This window comes from Erinaceus europaeus, chromosome 3, assembly GCF_950295315.1.
Source record: "Erinaceus europaeus chromosome 3, mEriEur2.1, whole genome shotgun sequence".
Taxonomy (NCBI): Eukaryota; Metazoa; Chordata; class Mammalia; order Eulipotyphla; family Erinaceidae; genus Erinaceus; species Erinaceus europaeus.
The window spans coordinates 132,272,660-132,293,610 of record NC_080164.1 but is presented as its reverse complement, the minus strand read 5'-3'; the positions used below and the strand labels follow the sequence as shown (position 1 = coordinate 132,293,610).

Below are 20,951 nucleotides of genomic sequence, written 5' to 3'. Positions count from 1 at the left end.
TCATGTTAGACATAAAAATCTATAATAATGCAAAGAGCACAGCACTAATACAGTAAAAAATAGGCTAATTAATGAACAGAATATTATGTCTAGAAACCTAGTATAATGTTGTCAACTGGGAAAAAAACTGATTGTTCAATAAAGATGCAAGGTCAAATGAATGGTGGTGAGGAGGCTAATTAATTCCCTATCTCATTTTTTTACACTAAAATAAACTCAGGCAGATAAATACATTTAACAGGTAAGTTAAAAATTGGTAAGTTAATCTATATGAGTGCTTAATTTTGAAGATGGAAGTTAAAGGGAGTAACTAAGAGAAAGCATGAAGGCAAAAAAATAAAATAAAATACTAGGGAGTCGGGTTGTAGTGGAGCGGATTAAGTACAAGTGGTGCAATGCACAAGGACCAGCATAAGGATCCCAGTTCTAGCCCCCAACTCTCCACCTGCAGGGGAGTCACTTCACAAGTGGTAAAGCAGGTTTGCAGGTGTCCTTCTCGCCCCTTCTTCCCCTCCTCTCTCCATTTCTCTCTGTCCTATCCAACAACAACGACAAATAATAACTAAAATAACCAACTAAATAAATAAATAAATAAACAATGACTCTCAAAGGGAATCCCCAATACTTGTTCAAGAGGTAAGCAGGGTCAGCACTACTTTGATAATATAAGACATTCTTGGGGCTGGGTGACGGCGCACCTGGTTGAGCGCACATGTTGTGGTGTGCAAGGACTTGGGTTCGAGCTCCCGGTCCCCACCTGCAGGAGGAAAGCTTTGCGAGTAGTGAAGCAGGGCCGCAGGTGTCTCTATCTCTTTCCCTCTCTACCTAACTCCCCATTCCTTCTCGATTTCTGGCTGTTTTTATCCAATAAATAAATAGATAATTTTTTTTAAAAAGAGTAAATCTTGGGAGTCAGGCAGTAGTGTAGCGGTTAAGTGCAGGTGGCACTAAAGCTCAAGGACCAGCGTAAGGATCTCAATTCAAGTCCGGGCTCCCGGCCCCCCCACCTGCAGGGGAGTCGCTTCATAGGCGGTGAAGTAGGTCTGCAGTGTCTTTCTCTCCCCCTCTTTGTCTTTCCTCCTCTTTCCATTTCTTTCTGTCCTATCCAACAATGATAACATCAACAACAACAACAACAATAACTACAGCACTAAAACAACAAGGACAACAAAAGGGAAAAAATAAATGGGAAAAAAAAAGTCAATCTTTAGGAAAAAAAAAAAGACATCCTTGGGGTGGGTGGTGGTACGCCTGGTGAAGTGCACACATTACAGTGTGTAAGGACCTGAGTTAAGGCCTCCAGTCCCCACCTACTGGGGGAACTTCAGGAGCAGGGAAACAGTACTGCAGGCATCTCTCTCTCTCTCTGCAGGTATCTCTCTCCCCCCCTTCTATCCTTCGTTCTAAAATTTCTCTTTTCTGCCAAATCTATCAAATAAAATAAAGTTTAAAAAAAAAAAGACATTCTTTGAGCAGTAAGAATAGCTCACTGGGGAGGGTGCCATGTCATGCACATGGCCCAAATTCAAGACTCAACACCAGAAAGCTGAGTCAAGGTACTGGAGGCAGCTGTTTCCCTTTCTATCTAAATGAAAAAGTCAGGGAGGAAAGACAAAATCACACATGTATTAGGTCTCAAAGTCTGAAAACAATAGTAATGATAGTAACAGTTAACTAATACATAGAGACATCCTTTGCCTTTTTTACTGCATTGGGATTTACAGTGTTGGTGCAAAAACAATGAAATCTACTAGTTTAATAGCATAAATAAAGGAAGTGGCACCAGCAGTTTTATGTCGCAAACTCAGAAATATACAAAACGATAGTTTCAATTAGGAATGTCCTGGCAGTAATAAGGAATTATTTTTAATCTGTGCATCAAAAAGGAAGTGTGCATAAAGTGTTTCGGCTGTCAACTAAAGTACAATGCTTGTCCCAAGTAAATACTGCCAGCTGAACCCCCACCCCCCCCACCAGTGATTTACCAGATTATAAGATAATAGGGCTGTAATTCTACACGATTCCCACCATCAAAGTTCTGTGTCACCAGCCTCCAGTGGTAACTACCACAGTTCTCCCAAGGTCACAGGTATAGATTGAGTATATGTGTATATATTGTTTTCTCTTTGCCCATTTGTATTCACTTCTACTGCCCTGCCTCACTTCGTTTTTTTTTTTTATAAGAAGTTTCTTTTCTTAATATTTATTTACATATTCCCTTTTGTTGCTCTTGTTTTACTGTTGTTGTTATTTATGTCATTGTTGTTGGATAGGACAGAAAGAAAAGGTGAGAGGAGGGGAAGACAGAGAGGAGGAGAGAAAGATAAACACCTGCAGACCTGCTTCACCACCTGTGAAGCGACTCCCCTGTAGGTGTGGAATGGGGATCCTTAAGCTTGTCCTTGTGCTTTGTGCCATGTGCGCTTAACCTGCTGCAGCGCTACCCCAACTCCCCCTCACTTCCTTTTTTTTTTTCCCTCCAGGGTCATGGCTGGGCTGGGTGCCTGCACCATAAATCCACCGCTCCTGGAGGCCATTTTCCCCCCTTTTGTTGCCCTTGTTGTTGTAGCCTTGTTGTGGTTATTATCATTGCCATTGTTGATGTTGGTCGTTGTTGGATAGGACAGAGAGAAATGGAGAGGAGGGGAAGACAGAGAGGGAGAGAGAAAGATAGACACCTGCAGACCTGCTTCACCGCCTATGAAGCAACTCCCCTGCAGGTGGGGAGCTGGGGGCTCGAACCAGGATACTTATGCTGGTCCCTGCTGTGCCACATGTGCTTAACCCACTGCGCCACTGCCCGACCCCCACTCACTTCCTTTCTAGGCCACACCTACACCTATTATAACTTCCAGGTGTCTTTCCTTTCTCATCTATCTTCTCAGATATGAGAAACAGCACCTGACTTCCTCAGGTGTTCTCCATATTCTCTTCCCTCTCAGTGATGGTATAAAAACAAAGGTTCCTAGCCTTTGTTTTTATACCATTGTTTTTAGACCCAAACATTCCGGGTCCCAGTAGAACTGGGGTTAACCTTCCCCTAACATCCTCTCCCACTTTGGTAGTACAGAACAACATTCTATTTTCATGAAACATCATTTACTCAACATGAAAGCACCACACATAGGAGAAGTTATGCAAGAGGTAGAGTGGTGCTGTAGTGTCTGTCTCCCCATCCTTCTTTGTCTCCCCCTCCCTGTCTGTCTCTTTCTGATCTTGGAAAAAAGAAAAACAAAAAACAAAAAACAAAAAAAAGAAGAAAAAGTTATGATTATTAGTATTTCCTTTCAAAGCTCTTTTTGCTTTATAAATTGAGTGGTGTATATGTTATCATTTAGTAAAAAGAAACAAGGTAGTTTTTGTTTTTTTTTTAATCTTTATTTATTGGGTAGAGACAGACAGAAATTGAGAAGGGGGTGATAGTGAGAGAAGGGGCTGGGTGGTGGCACACTTGGTTGGGTGCACGTTACAGTGTACAAGGATCTGGGTTCAAGTCCCCGGTCCCCACCTGCAAGGGGAAAGCTTTGCAAGTGGTGAAGCAGTGTTGCAGGTGTCCTTCTCTATCTCCTTCTTCCCTCTTGATTTCTGGCTGTCTCTACTTGATAAAGATAAAAAGAGAGGGAGACAGAGAGACACCTGCAACACTGCTTAATCACTTGTAAAGCTTTTGAAAAAAAAAAATTGGGGCCGGGTGGTGGTGCACCTAGTTAAGCGCTCACATTGCAGTGCGCAAGGAGCTGGGTTCAAGTCCCTGGCCACCAACTGCAGGGGGAAAGCTTCACAAGTGGTGAAGCAGGGCTGCAGGTGTTTCTCTGTCTCTCTCCCTCTCTATCTCCCCTTCCCCTCTCAATTTCTCTCTGTCTCTATCCAATAATAAATAAATAGGGAGTCGGGCGGTGGCGCAGTGGGTTAAGCGCACGTGGCGCAAAGCGCAGAGACCGGCGTAAGGATCCCGGTTCGAGCCCCCGGCTCCCCACCTGCAGGGGAGTCGCTTCACAGGCGGTGAAGCAGGTCTGCAGGTGTCTGTCTTTCTCTCCTCCTCTCTGTCTTCCCCTCCTCTCTCCATTTCTCTCTGTCCTATCCAACAACAAAAGCAACGTCAACAACGGCAATAATAACCGCAACGAGGCTGCAACAACTAGGGCAACAAAAAGGGGGAAAAATGGCCTCCAGGAGCGGTGGATTCATGGTGCAGGCACCGAGCCCAGCAATAACCCTGGAGGAGGAAAAAAATAAATAAATAAATAAATAAATAAATAAATAAATAAATAAAAATATTTTTTTTTTAAAAAGAAAAAATCATTTTAATGGAGGGAAATAGTTCAAGGGATAGCTATTGGCATATGGGTACAATTTCTCATCTTCCTGTGGTAGATGTCTAGAGAACACTCTTACCCCCCATATGGAGGGAAATAGTTCAAGGGATAGCTATTGGCATATGGGTACAATTTCTCATCTTCCTGTGGTCGATGTCTAGAGAACACTCTTACCCCCAACTTAGGTCCATTTTCATCATCATGCACCAGGACTTCTCCATCCCCATACCCTTCTCCGCCAAAGTCCTTTGCTTTGGTTCAATTTTTTATTTTTATTTTATTTATTTTTTATTAGATACAGTCAGAAAGACAGAGACTAGAATAGCATTCTAGATATGCAGTGCTGGGCTCAAACCTGGGATCTTATGATACCAATTTGCCAGCACCAAGGGCAAAGCATTTTTTTATATTTACTTAGGAAAAGAATAAATGCCAGGTATAAAACTGAGGTTTAATTTCTTTAAAGATTTTATTTATTAGTTAATGAGAAAGAAAGAGAAAGAACCAGAAATCACCCTGGTACATGTGCTGTCAGGGACTGAACTCAGGACCTCATGCTTGAGAGTCCAGTATTCTATCCACTGTTCCATGTCCTGATCCACTTAAATTTTTTTTTAATCCTCAGATTAGAACATTATTATATCACCAATCTCTAGATCTTAATTTTCATTTCCCTGTCATTTAATTTGATAGCCATTTTTTAAGGTACTTTGGGGGAATTAAATTTTATATTCTCTCTCTTTTTTTCTTTTACTAGAGCACTGTTCAGCTCTAGTTTATGGTGGTACGGGGGATTGAACCTGGGACTTTGGAGCCTCAGGCATGAGAGTCTGTTTGCATAACCATTATGCTATCTACCCTCTGCTCTCTCTTTTTTTTCCCCTTAACATTACTAGGGCCTCACAAGTACAGAATTTCACTGCTCCTTGTGGTCTGGGATGGCTCAGTGGATAAAGCAATGAACTCTCAAGCATGAGATCCTGAGTTCAAGCCCCAGCAGCTCATGTACCAGGGTGATATCTAGTTCTTTCCCTCTCCTCCTATCTTTCTCATAAATAAACAAAATCTTAAAAAAAAAAAATTCACAGGGGCTAGGTGGTGGTGCACCTGGTTAAGTGCACGTGTTATAGTGCTCAAGGACCCGGGTTCAAGCCCCCAGTTCCGACCTGCAGGGAAGAAACTTCATGAGTGGTAAATTAGTGTTGCAGGTGTCTCTCTATCTCTCTCCCTCTCTATCACCCCCTTCTCTCTCAATTTCTGGCTGTCTCTATCTAATTTAAAAAAAAAAAAAACCTAAAAAAATTTTCACTGCTCCAATCTGTCTTTTTCAGGTAGAGAGACAGAGATAGCACTAGGGCTCCCCCTGGTCCTATGGCACTCTCATATAGTATGCTAGGGCTCAAACCTGGACCACACACTTAGCAAGGCAGACACCCTATACTACCTCTCTTAACTACTTCTATACATATCATAGTAATGGACTGATACCTGCATGCTTTTTTTTTTTTTTTGGCATGTTTATTTTCTTAAGTTAACAACCTACCTTACAACTGCTTTTTAAACTGTTTAAATGTCTTAAATCTACCATAAATGTATTACTAAGACATTCTTTGGAAGAATAATTATTTGTCAAGTTCTCCAATGGTAATGCATCTTGCAATTATTAAACAAAGATAACTGATGAGTCACTAAAGTGCACATTAAATGCTTACCTGCTGATGCTAAGATGGTACAGTGCAAAGCATGCTTTAAGGCCTCTAGTCTTTCACTTTCGTGCACTATTGTCTTGTAAGAGAGCTCATTGTACCTTTGTGCAGCCTCAATGAATTTTCTTCTATAGTCAAGAACACGTGCATAGCATACCTATAGAGGGAAAGGTTTTAATTAGGGGAAAGTTTTAAAATAAATGGAAGAAATGTATGAGGAGCACAACATATAACATCATTTATCAGTTATTCTGGAGAAACTTAAGATTCTTTTATAAAAATAATTTTTTAATTAACTTATTTATTAGAGGCATACGAGAGAAAGAACCAGACATCACTCTGGCATCTGTGCTGCCACCAATTGAACTCAGGACCTCCTGTTTAAGAGTCCAATGCTGGGAGTTGGGCAGTAGCGCAGCGGGTTAAGCGCAGGTGGCACAAAGTGCAAGGACTGGCTTAAGGATCCCGGTTCGAACCCCGGCTCCCCACCTGCAGGGGAGTCACTTCACAGGCAGTGAAGCAGGTCTACAGGTGTCTTATCTTTCTCTCCCCCTCTCTCTCCATTTCTCTCTGTCCTATCTAACAACGACAACATCAATAGCAACAATAATAACTACAACAACAATAAAAAACAAGGGCAACAAAAGGGAAAATAAATATATATAAAAAAAGAAAAGAAAAAGAAGAAGAAGAAAAAAAAAAAGAGTCCAATGCCTTATCCATTGAGCCACCTCCTGGACCACAAAACTTAAGATTTTCTGATACAAAATTATTTCCAGGTCTAGGCAAATAAACATAGTAATCTATATGACAGACTTTCATACAAGTTAATTCCAGATTCAATCCCCAATACCACCATAAGCAAGAGCTAATCAGTGCTCTGGTAAATAAGCAAATTAGTTAATTTAATTAATTCTCCCACTCAAGTCATCTGGTACCTTATAATGTATCTGTAGTTGTTCATTGGTTGATTCATTCTGAAGTAATGATGCTCGGTTTATGTAAGCTTCTGCCTGGACTGGGTCATCATCCTCCAGATAGAGCCTAGCAATCTTCAAGTAAGTCTCCAGTTTATAATCTACATTGTATTGTCTAAGATAGTACAGACAAATAATGTTTACATATTTTATCAAGAAAGTAAAAAATAAGATTTTAATTTTTTTTTTTACTCTAGTTCTAAGATAATAAGATTTTATCCTCTATACATATTCTGTTAATATAAGAGAACCAAATTTACAGGATAAAAGAAGTTCCAGAGTCAATAGTATTAAATTTTTATCATCACTGTTCATATTACATTTTATTCTTCTTTTAATCCTCAGATTGTCCAGTTCAAAGATATATATATATATATATATACACACATATACATATATATATTTTTTCATCCTAGTGGCATCTTCATGTAAGAAATGCTTAAGATCACACATAATTCAAGATGAAATGAGGGCCATGAAAGCAGTACTGTAGTGCACACAGAGACTTTCATGCCTGAGCCATCAGGGGGTCCCAGGTTTAATCCCTGGTAGCACCACAAACCAAAGCTGAGCAGTAATCCAGTAAAGACAAAACAAAATAATAAATAAACAAATAATAAATAAAAATAAAAATTCTCACAGAAAAATGAATCTTATTATCAGCAGAAATGGTGCCACCATGTGGCAAGAAAGAACAGAATTTACAATACACATGGTCCTAGTTTTGAAACTCTTTACTTTTTTATTTTTAGATATTTATTTATTCTCTTTTGTTCCCCTTGTTTTATTATTGTAGTTATTGTTGTCATCATTGTTGGATAGGACAGAGAGAAATGGAGAGAGGAGGAGGAGACAGAGAGGGAGAGAAAGACATCTGCAGATCTGCTTCACCACCTGTAAAGCAAACCCCCTGCAGGTGGGGATCTGGGGGCTCAAACCTGGATCCTTATGCCGGTCCTTGCACTTTGTGCCACCTGTACTTAACCTGCTGTGTTACCGCCCGACTCCCGACTCTTTACTTTTTAATTTCATTTACTAATGCAAAATTTTTCTACAAGTCATACTAATATTTTATAATATACGATTTCTACTTAGAACTCATTTACATGAACTGCTGTAAATAGCACTATACTATTCTGAATTTTACTACCTTATTATTAAATTTATTGCTTCCATAACCAGAATGAATTCCTTTTTCTAGGTGTCAGAGATCAAACCCAGAGCCACAAACATGTAAAGCATGCATTCTACCACTGAGCAATACCCTGGTCCATGACTTAATTTTAAAGAAAAATTTCTCTATCCCTTTAGCCATTTTAATTTGTTTAGAAAAGTACTCTGGGGAGTCGGGAGGTAGCGCAGCAGGTTAAGTGTACATGGCACAAAGCTCAAGGACCCCGGTTCAAGCCCCCGGCTCCCCACCTGTAGGGGAGTTGCTTCACAGGTGGTGAAGCAGTTCTGCAGGTGTCTATCTTTCTCTCCTCCTCTCTTGTCATCCCCTCCTCTCTCCATTTCTCTGTCCTATCCAACAACTACTACATCAATAACAACAAAACAACAAGGGCAACAAAAGGGAATAAAAAAATCTTTTTTTAAAAAAAGTACTCTGAACCACAACAAGGACAACAAGGGCAAAAGAATGGGAAAAGTAGCCTCCAGGAGCAATGGATTCATAGTCCTGGCATCAAGCCCCAGTGATAACCCTGGAGGCAAAAAAAAAAAAAAAGTATTAAAAAAAAAGTACTCTGAGGGGCCAGGTGGTGGCACACCCAGTTAAGTGCACACACTACAGTGCAAAAGGACACGGGTTCAAGCCCCTGATCCCCACCTGCAGGAGGAAAGCTTCATTAGAGGTGAAGTAGAGCTGCAGGTGTCTGTCTCTCTCCTCTATCTCCTCCTCCCATTTCAATTTTTCTGTCTCTATCCAATAATAAATAAATTAAATTGATATTAAAAAATGAAAGAAAGAAAAGTTCTCTGAGAATTACTGCAGTTTCCACTGGAGGGGGATGGGGACACAGAACTCTGGTAGTGGCAATGGTTTGGAATTATACTATTATCTTATAATTTTGTAAACCACTATTAAAACATTAATTTAAAATGCATTTATAAAAAAGAAAGAAAAGGGACACTGAGTGGTGGCACACCTGCTTGAGTGCACGTTACAATATGCAAGGACCCAGTTAGAGCCCTAGGTCCCCACTTGCCAGGTTAAAAGCTTGCAAGAGGTGAAGCAGTGCTGCAGGTGTCCCTCTGTTTTTCTCCCTCTCTCTCCCCCTTTGGACTTCTGGCTGTCTCTATCCAATAAATAAAGATAATAAGAATAGTGAAATATACTTTGATAAAAGAGCATAAAAACAATAGAAATATTTTTAAGTCATTCATGTCTGGGTTGTTTGTCTATTAAGCAAAGCACTGCTTATTATGGTGATGCCAGGAATTGAACCTTGGCTCTCAGAGTCTCAGACATAAAAATCATTTTGCATAAAGATTATGTTATCTCAGAGCCACGCAATTGGTACTTTTACATTTGCCAACTGAAAGGGGAAGTCAGCTTAATAACAAGCAAGAGTGGCTGGGGAAATAACACAGCTGGTAGAGTATAGAGGTTGCATGCTTGGGGGTCGGGTGGTAGCGCAGGGGGTTAAGCGCACGTGGCGCAAAGCGCAAGGACCGGCGTAAGGATCCCAGTTCAAGGCCCCGGCTCCCCATCTGCAGGGGCGTCGCTTCACAGGCAGTGGAGCAGGTCTGCAGGTGTCTATCTTTCTCTCCCCCTCTCTGTCTTCCCCTACTCTCTCCATTTCTCTCTGTCCTGTCCGACAATAAACGACATCAACAACCACAACAAGGCTACAACAAGGGCAACAAAAGGGGGGGGGGGTAAATGGCTTCCAGGAGCAGTGGATTCATAGTGCAGGCACTGAGCCCCAGCAATAACCCTGGAGGCAAACAAAACAAAACAAAACAAAAAAAAGAAGTTGCATGCTTAAGACTCAGCCCATTCTCCAGCAGTCCTCTGGATTCTCTCATTCTCTCTCTCTCCCTCAAAACTCTACCTAATATGAAGCAAAACAGACCTTCAAAAAAAGAAAGCATGGGGGGGGTGCAGTACAGGAGATGATGCTACAAGTAGAGTGCTTGTAGGCATGGGCTCCTGAATTTGATCCCCAATACTACATACGTCAAATGATGCTCCAGTTCTCTGGCTCTCTCACACACATAGTAAACCTTTAATAGTAATTAAGAATCCCAGGAGGGGGAGTCGGGCTGTAGCGCAGCGGGTTAAGCGCAGGTGGCGCAAAGCACAAGGACCGGCATAAGGATCCCGGTTCGAACCCCGGCTCCCCATCTGCAGGGGAGTCGCTTCATAGGCGGTGAAGCAGGTCTGCAGGTGTCTGTCTTTCTCTCCTCCTCTCTGTCTTCCCCTCCTCTCTCCATTTCTCTCTGTCCTATCCAACAACGACAACAACAATAATAACTACAACAATAAAACAACAAGGGCAACAAAAGGGAATAAATAAATAAAATAAATTAAAAAAAAAAAAAAAAAAAGAATCCCAGGAGGTTGCACAGTGAGTAGAGTGCCTGACTTACAAGCATAAGATCCTTGGCATCATATATGCAGAATGATGCTATAGTCAAATCATATCATTCTTCTATATAAAAACCTCAAATGGATTCCACCTAGTGAACATTCAGAGGCCTTACAATAGCTTACAAAACTCAATATAATCTGGTCCCAAATACTTTCTCATCTATCTCCTTTTTTGTCACTCTACTCCAACCACGCTGGGCTACCTGCTAAGATACTATACTCCTGTGGGCTGGGTGGTAGCACAGTGGGTTAAGCACACATAGTGCCAAGCATTAAAGACCAGTGTATGGATCCCAGTTGAGTCCCTGGCTCCCCACCTGCAGGGGAGTCGCTTCACAGGCAGTGAAGCAGGTCTGCAGGTGTCTATCTTTCCTCTCTTCTCTCGATTTCTCTGTCCTATCCAAGAACAATAACAGCTATGGCAACAATAACAATGAAAACAAGGGCAACAAAAGGGGAAAAATGGCCTCCAGGAGCAGAGGATTGATAATGCACTGAGCCTCAGTGATAAACCTGGAAGCAAAAAAAAAAAAAAAAAAAAGATATACTCCAGGGGGGGATATAACACAATGGTTATGCAAAAAGACTTTCATGCCTAAGGCCCCCAAAGTCCTAAATCAATCCACTGTACCACCATAAACCAGTGGTGAGCAGTGCTCTGGTAAATAAAATAAATAAATAAATAAATAAATACACACACAAAAGACAATACCTCTATCCTAGAGCCTCTGCACTAGCTATCTTCTCCAAGAAGATTTATTGATATCCTGCCCTTAAAACATTCTAACGGGAGTTGGGCGGTGACGCAGCAGGTTAAGCGCAGGTGGCACAAAGCGCAAGGATTGGTGTTAAGAACCCCAGTTTGAGCCACCGGTTCCCCAACTGCAGGGGAGTTGCTTTACAAGCAGTGAAGCAGGTCTGCAGGTGTCTGCCTTTCTCTCCCCCTCTCTGTCTTCCCTTCCTCTCTCCATTTCTCTGTCCTATCCAACAACAATGACATCAATAACTACAACGTTAAACAACAAGGGCAACAAAGTGGTCCGGGAGGTGTCGCAGTGGATAAAACCTTGGTCTCTCAAGCATGAGGTCCTGAGTTCAATCCCCGGCAGCACATGTACCAGAGTAATGTCTGGTTTTCTCTCTCCTATCCCTCTCATTAATAAATAAGTAAAATATTTTAAAAAGGGCAACAAAAGGAAAATAAATTAATATAAATTTTTTTTAAAAAATTCAGACAATTCCTTCAAAAGTTTGAGAAGGTGGTATTAGGATCATCCTAATACTCCAATGACCCTTTTTAACAATATGCTCTCCTACTTTGCCCCATATTTTTCTCTATAGTACTTATTACCTTCTTAAAAACATACACACCTATACATTTACTTATGAAACTGTTTCCTATACTATAATATAAAAAAAAAAAAAGGAACAATTACACATATCCTATGATTGACAGACAGATTCATTCAATATCCATCCACTATTTACTATACTTTTGTCCTGTCTCCAAAGGAATTCCCACCAACACTTGGGCTGCATTTCTCCAGTCTTCTTCTTTTTCATAAATGGATGCAAGATGTTGTCTTATGGATGCAACCTGGAATAATAGATATAACATTAATTATCTCAACTGGCATTAGTAATTAAAGCAAATACAGGGCTGGTTAGAGAGATAGCTCACCAGGTAGGACATGCGCTTTGCCATGTGTGCAGTCCAAGTTTGAGTCCCAGCACCACATGGTAGTGCCACGGCAACTGGGGAAGCTCTGGTGTCTCTCTACCCATCATCTTAATTAAAAAGTCAGCCCAGGAGCAGAGATAATGCACATGTGTGGGGTCTTAGCGCCAATAAATAAATAACAATAAGTAGGTAAGTTGATGTGACAATGTTTTTATTAAGTATAAGTTTAGATCATCCTGATCTATGAATTTTGCATTCACAGAATATCAAAATAGTGAACTGAAATAACAAATTCCTACAATGTGAATTTTGACAATAATTTAAATAGTATTAAGTCTTGCTTTTATATTACTATATTTATTGTGCTGGAATTTCCCTATGACTTCAGATCAATTAATAATCTTACTAATTTTATTTTATTTGTTTACTTTTTTTGCCTTCAGATTTATTGTTGGAACTCAGTGTTGGCACTATAAATCTACTGATCCTGGTGGCCATTTTTCATTTTTATTGGATAGGACAGACAGAAATTGAAAGAGGAGGGGGAGAGAGGAGGAAGAAAGAGAGAGAGAGAGATGGAGAGAGAGAAAGATAGACACCTGCAGATCTGCTTCACTGCAGGTGGGGAGCTGGAGGCTTGAACCAAGATCCTTATACTGGTCCTTGTGCTTCATACTATGTGCGCTTAACTGGGTACAACACTGTCCAGCCCCATAATCTTACTAATTTTAAAAAGATTTACTTACTCCTTTAGATAGAACCAAAACATCTCTCAGGTATATGCCAGGAATCAAAATTAAGACCTCACTCATGCAAGTCCTATGCTCTAATAATGAGTCACCTCCCAGCTAAAAAGCAGTATTTGATTCATAAAACTAAACTGTAGGGAGTCGGGCTGTAGTGCAGCTGGCTAAGCGCAGGTGGCGCAAAGCACAAAGACCGGCATAAGGATCCCGGTTCGAACCCCGGCTCCCCACCTGCAGGGGAGTCGCTTCACAGGTGGTGAAGCAGGTCTGCAGGTGTCTATCTTTCTCTCCTCCTCTCTGTCTTCCCCTCCCTCTCTCCATTTCTCTCTGTCCTATCCAACAATGACAACAACAATAATAACTACAACAATAAAACAACAAGGGCAACAAAAGGGAAAAAATAAATAAAATAAATACCAAAAAAAATATTTAAAAAAAAACAAAAACTAAACTGTAATATGTGAGCAAATGGAGTTACAGCTTTTTAGTGTTTTATTTCATATTGTAAAAAATAAAACTAAGGGAGTAGGGCGGTAGTGCAGTGGGTTAAGCACAGGTGGCATAAGGATCCTGGTTCAAGCCCATGGCTCCCCACCTGCAGGGGAGTCACTTCACAGGCGGTGAAGCAGGTCTGCAGGTGTCTATCTTTCTCTCTCCCTCTCTGTCTTCCCCTCCTCTCTCCATTTCTCTGTCCTATCCAACAACAACAATAATAACTACAACAATAAAACAACAAGGGCAACAAAAGGTAATAAATAAATAAAACTGAATGATTACCTCCTCTAAAAACTGAGTAATATTTCTCAAAATAACTGCTATCTAAAGTTCAAAAATTACTACTCTAGATGTTTACCTGCTCCTCAAATGAAATGACTCTAGGCTGGATCTTTTCCAAGGTGAAATGATAGATTTCTTTGGCTGTGCTATCAGGCAGGTTGGGGAGATGTGTGCAGAAATCAGTCAGCAACTGTCGAGAGATCACCAGGCTGACATTCTCATTTACCACTTGTTAAGGATATAAGAGAGAAGAACACATAAGTAATTTATACATTTTCATAAACCAATCATTACCTGCAATTAGTACTGAAACAATATACACTAGCACAACCGTCAAAACTTTATCCAAGGGTTTCACACTTTCAGCTTATATTACAGAATCAATTTTTCCTAAGCTGGATTAATAGTTACAATGACTTCACCAAAAAAGTTAAATTTTCATAACTTTTCTAGACGCAAATGACCTGGGGGGAGGGGTCTTAACAGCTGGAAATTCAATAATGTTCTTTATTATTCTGCAAAGTGAAGGCACAGAAGCAAATCTGTTCAATTATAGCCCACGTAGGTAGGAAAAGAACGTAAAAAACACTTGAATTTTCATGAAATTTAAATAAAGCAAAGTAGCAACAGTGACTATCACTTGAATTGTCCCAATATAAATGACAAATAGAAGCTATACCAGGGGCTGGGTGGTGGCACATCTGGTTGAGTGCACATGTTACAATGCACAAGGATCTGGGTTCAAGCCCTAAGTCCCTACCTACAGAGGGAAAGCTTTGCAAGTAGTGAAGCAGTGCTGCAGGTGTCTCTTCTTACTCTCCTCCTATCTCCCCCTACCCTCTTGATTTCTGTCTATCTCTATCCAATAAATAAAGATGGCAAGAAAGAAAGAAAGAAAGAAAGAAAGAAAGAAAGAAAGAAAGAAAGAAAGAAAGAAAGGGAGAGGATGGGAAAGAAGGAAGGAAGGAAGGAAGGAAGGAAGGATGGATGGATGGAAGGAAGGGAGGGAGGATGGAAGGTGAAAAGAACCTTGTTACCAATACTAGCTGTTAGGGTATCTATTATGACATTATAAATGTTTATGATATTATTGTATGTGATTAAGAATTAAAGTTATGGGGAGTCTGGCGGTAGCGCAGAGGGTTAAGTGCACGTGGCGCAAAGCGTAAGGACTGGCATAAGGATCCCAGTTGAGCCCCCGGCTCCCCACCTGCAGGGGAGTAGCTTTACAGGTGGTGAAGCAGGTCTGCAGGTATCTATCTTTCTCTCCCCCTCTCTGTCTTCCCTCCTCTCTCCATTTCTCTCTGTCCTATCAATAATAAAACAAGGGCAACAAAAGGGAAAATAAATAAATAAATATTTAAAAAGTTATTTAAAAAAAAAAGAATTAAAGCTCTGGAGTCATACAGCTTTTACCATTCCCAATTAGGTCCTCAGACAAGGAACTTAATTTTTTCTGTGCTTTGTTTTCTCATCTGTAAAATTTGGATAATAAGTCTAAATGCAATACACATATGTAAGTCTCTTTAACCTACTGGCACAGATGAATATAGGGAATTAAAACACATGGACTTGTGGTCCGAAAGGTGGTGCAGTGGATAAAGCATTGGATTCTCAACCATGAGGTCCTGAGTTCGATCCCCAGCAGCACATGTGCCACAGTGATGGCTGGTTCTTTCTCTCCTCCTATCTTTCTCAGGAATAAATAAATAAATAAATTCTTTGAAAAAAATTTTAAAAACCATGGACTTGCAGAAAAAAAAAAAAAAAGTGACCAACCTGTCTCTAAGGCTTTGTGATAACTATAGTGGTTATCGCCGACGGTGCTGGGCAGGGTGGGGCAGGGCAGGGAAAAACACAAGGAGGTGTCACAGAATTTTGGTGGTGAGTGGTTTGTGCAACTATACCACTATAATCTTATAGTCTTACAAATCTTTACTATCACTAACAATAAAATTACTTGCACACAGCACTCAGTATGCATTACTTACTATCACTCTTACTACATTTTAAAAGTAGCATCATGCCTGTGAGCCACTGCTTAGATTAAGTCTTAAACCAGCAATTATTAGGAAAACAACAGATGCAAATTATTTTAACAGTAGACTGCTATTAATGACAATTCACTGGATTCAATGTTTATAAAGATAAAAGTTTATAAAAAGCACTAATCTTTTCTTTTTTTCTTGGAGACAGAGAAATTGATAGGGAAGGAGGAGATAAAGAAGGAGAAAGAAACTTCCCTCCTGCAGATGGAGATGAGAGGCTTGCACATTTTAACATGTGCATTCTACCAGGTGCACCACGGCCCCACCAGATTTAAAAGCAATATTCTTTTGTTTCTATAGTGCAGTGGTTTAATTTCTAGCAGTTTTCCTAAATCACTGACAGTTTATCTTAAACCTCAGACTCAAACATTTTAAGGCAGTAACTCAAAAATAATATAAATAATCAATTTATTATATACCAACTGGAATTAATTATTGAATAATACTAGATATGAAACTAAAATCCAGTCTTGTTACAAGTGTCCTTAGGGACTAATGATTGGTAGAATTACTGTATAGAGTAGCAATTTTTAGGGAACTATAAGAAAATTAGGAATATAAATCTGAAAACCTAGCTTCTAGTTGTTGCTCTTCTACTGACGAATTATATGTCCTAGAAAAAAAAGATCAATTAATCCTTACACTCATTTTCCAATATATTTTACAGGGCTAACTATACCTTTATTAGTCATAGGGCTATTCAAAGGGACACTAAAAATGCTGGGGATATAGCATAATGGATATGTAAAAAAGACTTTCATGCCTGAATTGTGATCTGATAAAAATAAAAAATGTAAAAGGAGCACTTAACAGATTATATGAAAGAAAGCCGACCTATAAGGCAGAATCAAGTATGATGACTCATATTGTTGGCGCAGTATAAACTCAGTATAAAATCTGAATTCTGTGGTCTGGGAGGTGGTGCAGTGAATAAAGCATTGGACTCTCAAGCATGAGGTCCTGAGTTCAATCCCCGGCAGCACATGTACCAGAATGATATCTGGTTCTTTCTCTCTCTCTCCTCCTAACTTTCTCATTGAAGGGGGGAAAAAAAGGCTGAATTCTGAGAAATTTTAAAAATAAGTGGCTATGTTTGAAGTCAGGTAATTAGGGAGAGTGTCTGGGAAAAATGGTATTTCTAATTCCCATTCAAAAGAAATGTTCTTAAAATTAACAGCACCTAGGATTTAAGCGGTAGTGCATCCAGTTATGTGCAAAGCACAAGGACTGGCATAAGAATCCTGGTTCGAGCCCCCAGTTTCCCACCTGTAGAGAAGTCGCTTCACAAGGGTGAAGCAGGTCTGCAGGTGTCTATCTATCTTTCTTTTTTTTTTTTTTTGAAAGAGATGCAGAGAGAGGCACACACAGAGAGAAACACCAGAGCACTGTTCAACTCTGGCTTATGGTGGTATGGGGGGGATTGAACCTGGGATTTAGGAGCCTCAGGCATGAGAGTCTGTTTGCCTAACCATTATGCTGTCTCCCCCGCCCAGGTGTCTCTCTTTCTTTCCCCTCTCCGTCTTCCCCTCCTCGCTAATTTCTCTCTGTCCTAATGACGACATCAATAATGACAACAGTAACAACTACAACAACAATAATAAAAAAAGGGCAACAAAAGAAAAAAATAACAGCACCTTAACTAAAGGAATAGCTCACCAGGTAGAGCAACTGCCTTGTCAAGAGTGCAGTCCCAGTGTCATATATGGATTGCCTCAGCCCTTGGGGCAGTCCTAGTGCTGTGTTTTCCTTCCAGACCCAACCTTACCACACTCTCTCTACTCGAATGAAAGTGGCCATGCTGGTATGTTTCATATTGGTTTGGTCTCCTTCCCCCCACCTCTGAGAGAATTGGTTTGGCCCTTGCTAGTTTCCCAGCGCCCTTCTCCCCGCCCTCGGAACCGCTATGTAGTTCCTTCCAGAGTTCTTGGCTCGGCAGCATGAGGAGAAGGATGCAGGAGAGAGATCTGTGTGGTGATTAGTTTGGGTTAGTTTATGAATCGGTGTTCGTGAATAAAGAAATACTGCTTCCCTGCCCAGCCGTGTGTCCTCGAGTCTCTGTCTGCCACCGTGAAGCTAGCCTGGCCTGCTGGAGCCCCAAACTTTAACGACATGGCCAGAGTGGTGAAATCACACAGGAGTGAGGCCTTATCTTGAAGAAATAATAATAATAATGGCTAACATTCATTTAGCAATTATATGCCAGATACTATTATTTTTATTTATTTATTTATTTTTTTGCCCCCAGGGTTATCTCTGGGGATCAATGTCTGCTCTAAGAATCCACTGCTCCTGGATGTCATTTTTCCCATTTGCCCTTGTTAGTTATTATTGCTATTGCTGTTGTTGGATATGACAGAGAGAAATCTAGAGAAGAGGGGGAAGACAGAGAAGGGGAGAGAAAGATACCTGTAGATCTGCTTCACCACCTGTGAAGTGACCCCCTTGCCGGTGGGGAGCCGGGGGCTCTAACCAGGATCCTTATGCTGGTCCTTGCCCTTCGCACCATGTGCACTTAACCCGCTACGCTACCACCCGGCCCCCCAACAGAGTGCTATTCTAAGCACTTTTATTATGTATAGTAACTCATTTAGTTTCCAATAATTCTACAGGATTCATAACATATCCTTAGTTAACAGGCAAGGAAAAGAAGAAAATTATAGACTAAACTACTCTTTTTATCATTATGTTGTATTGCCTCTGATCAGTTATATATAAATAACTATACAAAATCATGAGACTGCAAGATTCTGGAGATAATTATTGAGGAAAAATTAATTTATGAAGGTTTAAATTTTAAAGCCAATCTATCTCAATGCATATAATATTGAGATTGTTATATAAAACAAAGCTTGAGTAAGCTTTAAAGTTCTAAGTCAGTAACAAAGGCAAGCAGGTAGTTTTCATTCCACTTACTTGCTTCCACAAAAGCTTTCAAAGCTTCAAGTTGTTCTGCCCCAGATAACTGAATGGCTTTTTCCAGGATCTGACGATATCTAAAATGAAACCAAATAAAAAATAATGTTTCAAGTGCATTGTATTTATTTTTTTTTTTTAAGATTTTATTTATTTATAAGATAGAAGGAGAGAGAAAGAACCAGACATCACTCTGGCACATGTGCCGCCAGGGATCGAACTCGGGACCTCATGCTTGAGAGTCCAAAGCTTTACCATTGTGCCACCTCCCAGACCACGAGGGCATTATATTTCTACTGTCTACTTATTTTATTTACTCCAATTTCTTTCACAGTGCTCAAGTTTGTGGTTTTCTTTATAGTATATCAAGTTTTTTTTAAGTTTCCAGTTCATCACAAGAAACATTTAATTTGTAATTCTACGGTGACACCTTTCATTTTCTCCTCTTATGCCACTTAAAAAGTTTTCAAGTTTATAATAAGAGTGAATTTATAATTCCAAACTCTAGAGCTAAGGTGTCAACTTTTGCTGAGTGTATTAGTTTTGAACTTAAACTAAAAAAAAAAAAAATCAGTGTTTCTTATCAAATGTCTTAAAAGATAAGCTATACTTTCAAAAATCAAGTCAATAATAAGATTAACATTGACTAGAAAATGAACCCCAATATGAGAGACTGTTTTAGTGTGTACAAAATAACCTCACCGGGAGTCAGGGGGTAGCGCAGTGGGTTAAGCGCACATGGCACCAAGCACGAGGACTGGCTCACCACCTGCAGGCGTCTATCTTTCTCTCCGCCTCTCTGTCTTCCCCTTCTCTCACCATTTCTCTCTGTCCTATCCAACAACAACAACAATAACTACAACAATAATAAGAAAACAACAAGGGCTGGCAGGGGTAAATAGCATAATGGTTATGCAAACAGACTCTCATGCCTGAGGTTCCAAAGTCCTAGTTTCAATCCCCTGAACCACCATGAGCCAGAGCTGAGCAGTGCTCTGGTTTTAAAAAAAAAAAAAAAAGAAAGAAAAAGAAAAGAAAAGAAAACAAGGCCAACAAAAAGGGTGGGGGGAGAACTGATTTAAAACTAAATAAATAAAATTAAAAGTTCTTTAAAAGGGAGTTGGCGGTGGCACAGCGGGTTAAGTGCATGTGGTGCAAAGCGCAGGGACCAGCATAAGAATCCCGGTTCGAGCCCCCGGCTCCCCACCTGCAGGGGAGTCGCTTAACAGGCGGTGAAGCAGGTCTGCAGGTGTCTGTCTTTCTCTCTCCCTCTCTGTCTTCCCCTCCTCTCTCCATTTCTCTCTGTCCTATCCAACAACAAGTACAACAATAAAACAAGGGCAACAAAAAGGAATAAATAAGTATTAAAAAAAAAGAATTAAAAAAAGTTCTTCAAAAAAAATAATTTCACCAAGTCAGATGAACTGGCAGAACACCGTTTACACTTTCAGTTTCAATTTATTCTTAATTTGTATTCATTTCTAATAATTTTTCAGCTTTATATTTAATTTTTTAAATATTTATTTATTTATTCCCTTTTGTTGCCCTTGTTGTTTATTATTATTGTACTTGTAGTTATTATTGTTATTGATGTCATCGTTGTTGGACAGGACAGAGAGAAATGGAGAGAAGAGGAGAAGGCAGAGAGGCAGAGAGAAAGATAGACAGACACCTGCAGACCTGCTTCACCGCCTGTGAAGCGACTCCCCTACAGGTGGGGATCCGGGGGCTTGAACCAGGATCCTTGTGCTGGTCCTTGTGTTTTGAGCCACGTGCACTTAACCTGCTATGCTACCGCCTGACTCCCTTAGCTTTATATTTATGACAACAGAAGTTTCAAATCAGCAACCTAAAAATACAGGGAAGTGGTGGCACAATGGATAAAGCTTTAGACTCTCAAGCATAAGGTCCTGAGTTCGATCCCCAGCAGCACATGTACCAGAGTGATGTCTGGTTCTTTCTCTCTCCTTCTGTCTTCTCATTAATAAATAAATAAAATCTTTTTTTTTAAATATTTATTTTACTTATTTATTCCCTTTTGTTGCCCTTGTTGTTTTATTGTTGTAGTTATTAGTGTTGTTGTCGTTGTTGGATAGGACAGAGAGAAACGGAGAGAGGAGGGGAAGACAGAGAGGAGGAGAGAAAGATAGACACCTGCAGACCTGCTTCACCGCCTGTGAAGGGACTCCCCT

At 40.2% G+C, this 20,951-nt stretch overlaps 1 protein-coding gene across 3 annotated transcripts in view; it reads right to left on the bottom strand.

Moving 5' to 3' along the window:
* Positions 1 to 20,951, bottom strand: part of COPS4 (COP9 signalosome subunit 4) — a 50,588-nt gene that overhangs the window by 10,516 nt on the left and 19,121 nt on the right. For all 3 annotated transcript variants that reach the window (XM_060187991.1, XM_007518485.2, XM_007518484.2), the window contains exons 2-6: positions 18,760 to 18,839; positions 13,875 to 14,026; positions 12,088 to 12,191; positions 6,961 to 7,114; positions 6,029 to 6,179 (exon numbers count right to left, since the gene is read on the bottom strand). In XM_060187991.1, coding sequence (XP_060043974.1) covers positions 6,029 to 6,179; positions 6,961 to 7,114; positions 12,088 to 12,191; positions 13,875 to 14,026; positions 18,760 to 18,839 — 641 coding nt within the window. The remainder of the gene's footprint in view (positions 1 to 6,028; positions 6,180 to 6,960; positions 7,115 to 12,087; positions 12,192 to 13,874; positions 14,027 to 18,759; positions 18,840 to 20,951) is intronic.